General features: G+C 42.0%; 2 protein-coding genes across 4 annotated transcripts; one reads left to right on the forward strand and one right to left on the reverse strand.

Annotated features, from left to right (window-relative positions):
• The first annotated feature begins 236 nt into the window (after window positions 1–236).
• On the forward strand, window positions 237–5428 carry LOC133883543 (U-box domain-containing protein 34-like). 3 transcript variants are annotated; one of them, XM_062322894.1, is made up of 9 exons: window positions 237–598; window positions 713–834; window positions 947–1062; window positions 2555–2676; window positions 2772–3082; window positions 3213–3308; window positions 3504–3932; window positions 4173–4922; window positions 4996–5428. In XM_062322894.1, exons 1-9 carry the CDS (start codon window positions 424–426, stop codon window positions 5176–5178), a joined length of 2304 nt encoding a protein of 767 aa, XP_062178878.1. In that variant the 5' UTR covers window positions 237–423; the 3' UTR covers window positions 5179–5428. The 3 variants fall into 3 exon arrangements, with proteins under 3 accessions (XP_062178878.1, XP_062178877.1, XP_062178879.1); XM_062322893.1 differs by having other exon boundaries at window positions 266–598; window positions 5049–5428; XM_062322895.1 differs by lacking the exons at window positions 237–598; window positions 713–834; window positions 947–1062 and adding an exon at window positions 1096–2184.
• Window positions 5429–6114: 686 nt separating this feature from the next.
• On the reverse strand, window positions 6115–9661 carry LOC133883544 ((S)-coclaurine N-methyltransferase-like). Its single transcript, XM_062322896.1, has 8 exons — window positions 9365–9661; window positions 8663–8771; window positions 8194–8418; window positions 7715–7814; window positions 7524–7634; window positions 7111–7194; window positions 6923–6981; window positions 6115–6611 (listed from the first exon to the last, which is right to left on the reverse strand). Exons 1-8 carry the CDS (start codon window positions 9552–9554, stop codon window positions 6419–6421), a joined length of 1071 nt encoding a protein of 356 aa, XP_062178880.1. The 5' UTR covers window positions 9555–9661; the 3' UTR covers window positions 6115–6418.
• Window positions 9662–10513: the final 852 nt, after the last annotated feature.

Below are 10513 nucleotides of genomic sequence, written 5' to 3' on the forward strand. Positions count from 1 at the left end.
GTTTATTTTTAAATCTGAACTTGGATCATAAAACGTCCCGGACAATCGTCACCCAAGTCACCGCTCAACGGTCAAAGCTGGACATCCCGAAACCAACAAACGAACATTCTCGAGAAAGCTCCCGCCACGAGCCCACGACCCGCGCTCCACCCTCGGTTGCTCGGAAACCCGCTACGACCCGGGCCCACATCCGTGGGCCCCTAGGTGGCCTCACCTCCACGTCGTCATTGAAATGTCCCTCTCACAGTCACTGTCCACGGGAACTCCATCATTAAACCCAGCGGCCCCCGTGCTCCCGAAGCAACCTGGCCGTCGCTTCCCCGCCGCTCCCGCCGCCGCCGCCGAGTCAGAGCAGCAGCAGCTGAATTGGCTCTGAGTCTCCGCCTCCGCCGCTCCGGGATAAGGTTAGAGCCGCGGAGAGCGATGGACTCCTCGTCCTCGGCCGCCTCTGGCGGCCCCCAGGTCGCGGTGGCCGTGCGCGGGGACGGCCGCGCCAGCCGCCGCGCGGCGCGGTGGGCTGCCGCCAGCCTGGTCCCCGCCGGCGGCCGCGTCGCGCTCGTCCACGTCATCCCGCCCGTCTCCTTCGTCCCCACCCCCTGTAAGGAGCAGCCTTCCCTCGACTGCTTCCCGACCTCCTCTTCCATTCGGTGCGAACTGGCAGCGAGCTGTGATATGACACGGGTTTCTTCTTTTTTTCCTCGGTGCGGCGCAGCGGGGGAGAGGGTGCCAGTGGAGAGGATGGAGCGGGAGGTGGTGGAGATATACGCGCAGGACCGCCGGGCTCGCGCGCAGGAGGTCTTCCTCCCGTTCCGCCGCCTCTGCGGCCGCAGAACCGTGAGTACTCCTTGCCACCGGCGTAGCCATAAAAAAAATCACTCCTTGATCACCCGCGTAGCCTGGCTGCCACTCTGTCGCTCTGATCGGCCGCTGAAATTTTAACGCGCAGGTGGAGACGGTGGTTCTCGAAGGGGACAGCGTCGCGGAGGCGCTGGTGACGTACGCGGTGGAGTCCGGCGTTCGCAGCCTCGTGCTCGGATCCGCCTCCTTGAGCTGGCTCCGGAGGTGATGATTTAATTCTGTCAATATTTCTTCCTGGTACCGAGGGTGGTTAGAATTTCGCTTTTGAGAAACCAATCAAGACGTGATAGGGGGATTAGGGGACTGTTGTTTAGCCTTTTGCTGAAATAAATTAGAGAAGTGGATAAAGATCAGAAAGGAGAGTCCCTTTTGGGGATGGTGATAATAAGATGTGCATCATTCAGTCACGCTAACCATTTGGTATGCAAAAGGGTGATAAATGAATTAACATATGCCACGGTTAAACTTCATTTTTATATGTTTTTGAACGAAATATAATAGGATTAACCAGCCTAGCCTGCAGAGTGTATCTTGTTCCGGAGGTGAGGATCTAACTTTGTCAATGTTTGCAAATTTGTCCAAGTAGAAAGGGCTAGAATTCGCTTTTGAGAACACGTAGACGATGTGATAGGGATCAGGGGATTGTTGTCACCTGTTTAGCCTTTTCCCGGAAGTGAAAAAAGAAAGCAAGCTGGATATCGAGCAAAAAGGAGAGTACCTTTTGAGATAGCGAGGTCTGCTTGTGTGCATTTGGCTTTCAAAAGGTGATAGATGCACTGGCAAGACTTGTGGCAGCAGGAAGAGTCCTGTTTGATGCTGATCTGTGCCTGTTATGTACTACTGATCTGTTCCTTTCGTCCCAATTGAGCAATTCGTGGGGGTTTCTTTAGCTGACTGCCTTTGCGAACGGCTTGGAGGAAAGGGTACAGTTTGGGATAATTTGCACAAAAGGCTCCGAATTCACTTCATTCTTACCCCTTTTTTTCGAAAATTGAGATCAGCTCAAAAGTTGGAAAAGAACTGTTCTTGGGAGGGCCTAAAACTCCTTCTCAAGGCCCCTCATTAGATTTTGCCACCTTGCATCACAATTCAGTAACCTCTGCTATAAATTTTTCCCCTAGAAAGTTGCTTTCTTCAGCTCTCATAAAATATTTCTATAACAAAGTAGTAGATGTCATATGCGAATTCTATGAGCAGCAGCTGGTTTCTCTCTTTTTTTTTTCTCTTTTTTTTTTTGTAGAATTTGCTGCAATCAATATGTGCCTCAACTGCCACATTCATTTGGTGGATCTACTTGTTTGTGGTAGCCTGCTAGACCATTTCTCGGTACTGTACTAGTAGCTAACATTTTTTCTTGGGCTGTGTTATCTACTGATGTTATTCCAACTCTTATTAAATTAAAGGCTTAAAGTCTCTAATCTCTTACCATTTTAAATATTATACATGCCATGTTGCGCTCTGTGTTTTCCGAATCTACGAAATTCCTGTATGTCAATACCATAATCTCATTAATATATATTACCTGAAGCAAATAACATTTCTATGTTGCTTGGTTAATCCCATTATCAACTTCAAATGTATAAAAATAAATAAAATTATGGGTTTGTCTGTTTGTATTCTGAATTTTGTCACATTGGTTTATACCCAATTGTGCCAGATGTACTGTTGGTAAATGGTGTCACTATTCCTTTTTCAGGATGCTACGGCTCCGAGATGTGCCTGCTGTGGTTCTGAAAATTATGCCGAGTTCCTGCAATGTATTTGTTGTGTCTCGACATAGATTAACTATAAAATTTGCAAATCAGGCTCGAACAAGCAGTATGTATTGTACAACTTCCTTTCCTTCAATGCTTTTGTCTTTGTTTACTATTCGTATTGAACTCCTTTTGTCTTAAACATACGTTTCTTTACAGAGTCGAACACTTATGTTAGGATTCAGTCAATAAGTCATAAAGCATCCGACCAAATACAGAGGGACTGGTTGCATAATCTGGCTGATGATGAAATACCAAAATATTCTGGAAATTCTAGTTTGGCCTCATGCTCTCAAACCAGCAGTTCTCTTAGCACTTCTACAAATGCTGTTAAAAGTTCAGAAAGACGTAGAAGAGGTATTTTAGGAAGCTTAGGTCGAAAGACACCAGGGAGAGAAGGGAACAAAGATTTTGATGCTATTGGCCAATTGAAAGAAGTTCCTTATGTTGCCTTACGCTCGATTGAAGAGGTTAGAGCTGTATTTTGCCTGAAGAAAATTCGTACTAATGCCAGCTTCCAGATGCATCACATCATTTCTGGTAATTGTGAGCTACTCTACAATTTTATAATGCTGACTTGTTTTCTGGCTTGATTTGCAGTCTCAACATGTAGATGAAGTAGCAAAACTGAGGAAAGAGTTGAAGGATACTTTGATGATGTATGATAGAGCTTGCGAGAATCTTGTCCACGCTAAGGTCAGTGATGCGTGATGGCGCACTATTTGGCCCCTTAAAAACATTATTGGTGATGCTATATTAGACTATCTTCTTTAGAAGATTGCTAATAATCTCCTAAGTTGGTTGCCTCTAACATTTGTCTTTCATTTATCTTTTTTCCCCCTTTGACGGAAGATTTTCACTTATTTCTCCATTTGATTTCTGAGTTTTCAGATTCGGTCACTTCCTACTGAGTGCTGTGAAGAGGTGAAGAAGGTGCAAGATGCCCTACAGAGAGAGGAAGTGTTGAAACAGGCTGTTGCGCATGAGCATACCAAACATTTAGAAGCTATTGGAGCAGTTGAGATGGCAACAGAGTCATTCACTCACGAGGGTTATTCCAAGCACAAGGCTGAAATAGTGGCAGACATGGTGTCTACCGAGAAGGCAAAGGTAGTGGATGCTCTTCTATCAACAGGCAAAGGTTGCAGGCGGTACTCTAGACATGAAATAGAGCTTGCCACGGATTACTTTTCTGATGCAAGGAAGATAGGTGAGGGAGGCTATGGAAATGTTTACAGGTGCACCCTTGATCACACTGAAGTAGCTGTCAAGGTTATTCAACAAGATTCCAGTGACAAGATCGATGAGTTCTTGAGAGAGGTACATTCCTTTATATTTAATTTCATTTACATTCCATTAGTTATGCTATGGCCCTACCTAATGATTTTTTTTTTGCCTAGTTACTGAAGTTTCTAGTTGTGGTTTATTGTGTTCTTTGTGGACTTATCTCATTTTGTATCAGTTTTACTATGTGGTCAAGGGATCATAGATAACATGATAAGTAGTTTGTACTGTGGATGAAGGATTCATTAAATTGATCTACCTTGTGACATCATACAGGTGGAGATTCTCAGCCAACTTCACCATCCCAACTTGGTTCTGTTGCTTGGTTTTTGTCCTGAAATTGGATGTCTTGTGTATGAATACATGGAGAATGGGAGTCTAGAAGATCAACTTATCAACAATAAAGGGCACCAATCACTCCATTGGTTTCTGCGGTTCCAAATTATCTTTGAGGTGGCTTGTGGGCTTGCTTTCTTGCATGGAACAAAACCGGACCCCATAGTGCATCGTGACCTAAAGCCTGGAAACATTTTGCTGGACAAGAATTATGTAAGCAAAATTGGTGATGTCGGTTTTGCGAAGCTCATATCAGATCTTGTGCCAGAAGGGCTCACAGAGTACAGAGAAACAGTCATCGCCGGCACACTGTATTACATGGACCCTGAGTACCAATTAACTGGAACAGTTCGACCAAAATCAGATCTTTATGCTTTGGGGATTATCATTCTTCAACTACTAACTGGAAAAGGTCCACATGGGTTGATATGCAGTGTAGAAGAGGCGATTAAAAAGGGGATATTATTCGAAATTCTCGACAGGTCTCAAACTGATTGGCCAATTGATGAGGCAGAGATGTTGGCAAAACTTGGGCTGCGGTGTACAGCTTTAAAATGCAGGGACAGACCTAATCTTGAGTCGGAGGTGCTTCCGGCGCTCGAAAATATTCTGAGCAGGCTTTCTGCTTCTCTCAAGCTACAAGGTCCAAATGTAGTTGCACCAAGCCACTTCATCTGCCCTATATTGCAGGTAAAATTTGCTAGGTACTTTACTGCATCAGTTCCATTTGTCGCTCTAGCTAAACTGAAGAATTTTGCTTCAGGAGGTAATGAAAGATCCTTATGTTGCTGCTGATGGGCACACCTATGAACACAGGGCAATTAGAGCTTGGCTAAAAAAACACAAGATGTCCCCAGTAACGAAACAGAGGCTTCCGAATTTATCCATAATTCCCAACCATTCGTTGCATGCAGCGATACAGCAATGGAAGTCGCGGACATCTTAAGGAAGGCACGAGATAACTAGTGTGTGTGTCTGTATATAATTTGATTCATTATTGTAGTTTTTGAGTTCCCCTGTAAATAAAGAGCAGGTAGTTGTATAACGTAGTAGCAGGACGAGAGTTTTGTAGGAATAAGTTGTTTTGCTGGCTTAAGATTGACAAGATCTGATAACTAGTGTGTTTAGCCTAAATGGCTTCTTGTTACCCAAAAATTTCAAATTATTACTGAATTCAATTTCAGATAAATTCGGTATGGTTTTGTAGCTGTAGCCTACAAGAATATTTTATTAGAAGGGCTATTTACAATGTTCAGTTTGATTTTTTTTTCTAGAGTAAATTTCAAAAATCTACAACTGTTAAAAAAAACTGCAACTTCCGGTGTTCATTTAAAAAACCTACAACTGATTTGATAAAAAACTATAACTTTCTCAGCGTGAGTTCATCTGTCATTTTCTAGCAACAGGTGGACCTACGGTTAATTCTCATATTATATATATATGATGAGAAAATTATATTTTTTTTTAACATGTGTTGAAATAGTTGTAGATTTTTAAAATAGTTTTCTGTAACATATGTCAAAATAATTGTAGATTTTTAAAATTTACTCTTTTTTCTGAGATCAGGTATCTCTGTGAACGGTTAGTATTGCAATGTACAGCAAACAGTAGTATGATTGTCCTAATAGAGATCAGGTTTCTCCCGAATTACTTGGTGCAACACAAATCTGGTCCTTGCATCCAGATTCTCTTAAAAGCTGTAAAGAGTAAAGTTTTCTCACTATTACTAGTAGCTGAAAGTGCCTTAGTTTGGATCATTCAAGCAACACTTTTACTGCACAGCCTGTGCCATATGCCTGTTGCGGATCCACAACTTTTGCAAGGTACTCACAGCATATCAATCTCTATCAGTTTTGTAGTTCCATTCTTACGAACTTCAACATGCCATTCTCAAGATAGAAATGTATGCATTATTGTGATGGGATAATGTAACAACTCTTTACAAAACATCCGAAGGGTTAAAATATAGAACAAGCACTGACGATGTCCAATATGAAGTTTCAGCACCATGATTCCTGATTTTATTGGTAAAACAACTACGATGTGTCTTACTAGATACAACTGAATGCAAGAAAATGAGCTGTTCATCGAGGTACGTAACAAGATTACCAAATCATTAGGGGGGCATCACCTTCCAAATAGGTGCTCCTCAACTGACATGAAAATGGAATGATGAGTAGTAGCTTCTACTTCTTTTGGAACAAGTAATGTGCAACCATCCATTCGTCGCCATTGTTGTATCCAAAAAGTTCAGCGACTGAGATGAAGAATGTCCGCCAATAAGCTATCCATTTGGTAGTCGATTCTTTTCCGTAAGTTTTCTCAAAGATTGGCCTTATGGAAGAAATGTTCTGGTCCATACGTTTCAGCCACTCCTCACTGCAGGAAAATGATTCCAAGTGCTCAATCTTACTACGTCAATTGACATAAGATATGCTGGATTTATTTCCATCGTTAGCTAGATTGCATTCATTGTCTGGCATGTTGTCCTTATAATGTATCAACTTGACAGTATGATGTACTTTGTTTGCCGATAATTCCATATCATTTTAAGATCCATATCTGAGATTTACTTTGCATTTCCTCATTAATTATGTCACTAGAGTTTCTAAATAATAGAATATCTAGAACTATGTTAGAATGCATGGAGCATTAGGGCTTGGATCCTTTAAAACTTGGGAAGGGTATACCTAGTTCTTGCGTAATGTGTGCCACTGACAAGCCAATGATTGGCCACAGATACATCTTCCTGCACAAATATAGTTAGTAAATATCAATATTCATACGTTGATCATAATTCATAGTCAGTAAATATAAATATTCATACGAATATTGATCAATGGCCATAAGAAGTAGGTTGGCTAGACAGAGACAGTACCTGAAAGTAGAGAAGAAGGTTTGCTGATGGCATTGTTCCTCCAGTGAAGAAATACCTTGTGATCCAATCATCATCATTGTTGTCCTGATTAAAATGTGAGAGGATCATGATTCACATATGAACCACAAAGAAATTTTTAGTAACACTGTTTGACATCAAATCATCAATAACTTAACAAGAGGCGGTATTTAATTCATTTTTGAAGTGAATAAAAGTTACTTCCTACAGCACTGGTGAGAGTTACTTAGTTAATAATTATTTGTAATTACAACGTACACCAACCAAAATAAAAACAACTATAGGCCTACGACTATAACCGGTTACAACATGATCCCTATAAAGTATAAACGGATAGCTATTTTGGACGATGCCGAGACCAAATGACCAGTGAAAAGGCAGGATTCTTAATGTACCTCAAAGTGATATGCAAATGTCTTGTGGCAGAAGTAGTGAACAAATAATAAGCTGTCCTCTTTCATCCACCTGGATATCTTCTTAAGAAGCGCCTTGTAGTTTTTCATGTGCTGTATAACAGGTATGTTACAAACATTAATTTGCCTTGACGAATAACAAAACCACAGCAAAGCACCAAATCAAACTATACCTCAAACATCTCTATGGATATGATCCTGTCAAAAGAACGCTCCATCTCAAACTTGCTGATGTCTGCCACAATTATCTCAACATTTGACAACTCATTTTCCCTGGAACAGAAATGAAGTGGCATAAACAAAGCAATAAAAGCAGGAAAATCAAAATAACTGGGCCAAATGCTAGTAACATCTGTCTGCATATCTAATGAAGGTTGATGCATGTAAAAGATCATTTCTGTTAACACACTGGGGCCAAGGACACAGGAAATAGATCAAAATGAACGTTGAGGACTTAATCGATTAATCATATCCTTAAACAGCTCAAACAAAGCGAAACTTCAATATTTCAAATGACTACAGATTAACAAGTGGTACATCAACACGATGAAAATGAAATAAAGTCGCAGTGTCATGAGTAGGTTGCAACGGCACTACATGGCAAAATGATGGACTCAGCATACTCCTTCAGCACTGAAACCACTACACTTACCTACACTGCTCTTCGATAAAAGCCTTTTGTGTAGTTGAGTTGCATATCCCTGTAATACTGCAGTTCCTGTATTTCTTTGCTATGTGCAGAGAAAGGGATCCCCATCCACATCCAACGTCAAGGATGCTTTGGCCATCTTGTAGTTTTGTCCTCTCACAATACAGCTCCATCATTGCAACCTCAGCATCTTCTAGGGTGCTTGAATCGTCAGGGAAGTAGCACGAACTGGAAATTTAAAGTATTGGTGTGAATTAATGAATAAATTACAGGGCGCATGTGAAGCCACCAAAGAGTACATGTCTTACGTTTTACTCTCTAACTATAATAAAATAATAAAGTAGGGTAATGATAGTTTCTGAAGAAATATAAATGGAAATAACCATTAGACTGCATTATCAGACCATTTCCCTCTCAAAGACAACTCATATCAACAGACTTGTTACTAGCATACATCAAGTACAGCACAAACCTGTATTTGAGATTTCTTCCAAGCACTAACTTGAAAAACGTGGTCGGCAACTCATAGTGTTGGGCTTTCGCTTTGTCCGTTTCAATCGCGATTGGCATCTCTTCCAGGGCTGCACCACAAACTAAATTTTACATGTGGCACTACACTTACTTACCAAAAGAGAAATCCGACCCATAAATTTTTTAAAACACATGTGCCATTGGTTAGTCTTCACATTCAAGCAGAATTAAACAGGCATTTATTATTTTCGGGTCGCTGCAATTAGCTATGAGATGGTAATCCGTCACAATTCAGCTCTGTAGTGCACGGGCCTACCGCAAGAACCCACTTTTTGACAGTTACTGATACGCAACAATGCAATTATGCGAGAATCATAGGCCAAGAACCTACTTCTTAACAGTTATTGATGCGAGAATCATAGGCCACACCCAAAGGCGCCATATACAGGTAGCCCGAGATACTATGCTAGTACAATTCGTCAAAACAAACACCATTGGAAGTCCGGACACACCGCAGGGAACTACAATGTTGCTGCATTTGTCGCACAACTCGACCCAAAATCCCACTTTGTTTTTTGTTTGTGCACATGATTCCTGCTCCCACTTCCCCGCGAACGTCTCATCCCAAGACCGCGGCGCCGAGAAGCCTCAACCGATGACACGTTGCAGCAGGGGAAGGAGGCGCGCAGTACTTGTCACTTACAGTGGGCGAAGAGGAGGAGCTGGTGGAGCTGGAGCGGCGTGGAGGGGAGGTAGCCTTGGCGGAGGCGCTGCGCGAGCAGGAGCCGCGTCAGGCGCCGGGTGACCGCGTCCGGGAGGAGGTTGCGCTCCAGCGCCGCCAGCGCGGACCGCGCCGACGCCTCGTACGCCCGCGCGGCCACGGCCGCCGCCATCAGCTGCCGGTCGCGCGAGTGCTGGAGCGCGACGCGTCGGCAGACCTACGCTCGAGGGAGTGAGAGGAGACGCTTCGGCGGCGCTGGGTCAGCCCAACAACCAATCGCCTATGGACGTTGACGATTCCTGTGAACGTAAAACGGGACACGTCGCCTCTAAAAAAAAAGGACACGTCGCCCGTCGGCACGACAACGTGGGCGAATTGGCCAAGATATGGTACAAACAATGTTTTATTGCACAATTGCCGGAGGGAGCAGGTGAGTTCCTCTCTTTTGTTCTTTATAAAATTAGGGTATTTGATTTTTTACCACTCAACTATTTGATAGAATGGTAAATTTATTATTTGATGTATAGTTTATAGACTTAAAGATCTCTATCTGTTAGTCTCAGCGAAGAATTGTCACTCTGATAGAGTGACATAAAGTTAAATATTTCTACAAAATTGGTTTTAAGTAATGTAAACAAAATGGTATTTACCCTGATATGCTTTCAAATCCATAGTAGCATTCTAAAATGATGACAATTTAATAGAACACATTGCTAGTAGTATATCTAGTAGATGTTGTTGAGAATACTGGATCAAACTTTACGAATTTTGACTAGTAATATGTTGAGGTATCTATGAAAAAATGATTTAGTAAGTCTATTATGAAACTACTTTCAAATTATTTGGAAAGTGAAAACGATAGGTAAAAAAATAATTGAGAGAGTTATTTTAGAGTAATTTGGAGAGTAATCTAGATTTTGCATGGTCCTTTGAACACTTGCATCTTTGCCACCGGTCCAAAGGAGAACTGATCATTACAAAATTGGATTTTGAAAAAGCATCCGACAAAATTGAACATAAGTTATCCTAGACATCTTGAAATATAAGGGCTTTGGGGACAAATGCATCTCTTCGATCTTTGGAATTCTAAAATCTAGAACTTATGTTGTTCTTCTCAATAGTGATCCTGGG

The sequence above is a fragment of the Phragmites australis genome, chromosome 10, assembly GCF_958298935.1.
Source record: "Phragmites australis chromosome 10, lpPhrAust1.1, whole genome shotgun sequence".
NCBI lineage: Eukaryota > Viridiplantae > Streptophyta > Magnoliopsida > Poales > Poaceae > Phragmites > Phragmites australis.

Bases quoted from the DNA above. Each gene is read 5' to 3' on its own strand.
- LOC133883543 (XM_062322894.1), top strand. From the start codon at position 424: ATGGACTCCTCGTCCTCGGCCGCCTCTGGCGGCCCCCAGGTCGCGGTG. The intron at 835-946 runs GTGAGTACTCCT...TTTAACGCGCAG, and splicing joins GCCTCTGCGGCCGCAGAACC to GTGGAGACGGTGGTTCTCGA. The intron at 3,083-3,212 runs GTTAGAGCTGTA...CTTGATTTGCAG, and splicing joins CCTTACGCTCGATTGAAGAG to TCTCAACATGTAGATGAAGT.
- LOC133883544 (XM_062322896.1), bottom strand. From the start codon at position 9,554: ATGGCGGCGGCCGTGGCCGCGCGGGCGTACGAGGCGTCGGCGCGGTCC. The intron at 8,772-9,364 runs GTAAGTGACAAG...TTTGTGGTGCAG, and splicing joins GCTCCTCCTCTTCGCCCACT to CCCTGGAAGAGATGCCAATC. The intron at 7,815-8,193 runs GTAAGTGTAGTG...TTTCTGTTCCAG, and splicing joins TTTATCGAAGAGCAGTGTAG to GGAAAATGAGTTGTCAAATG.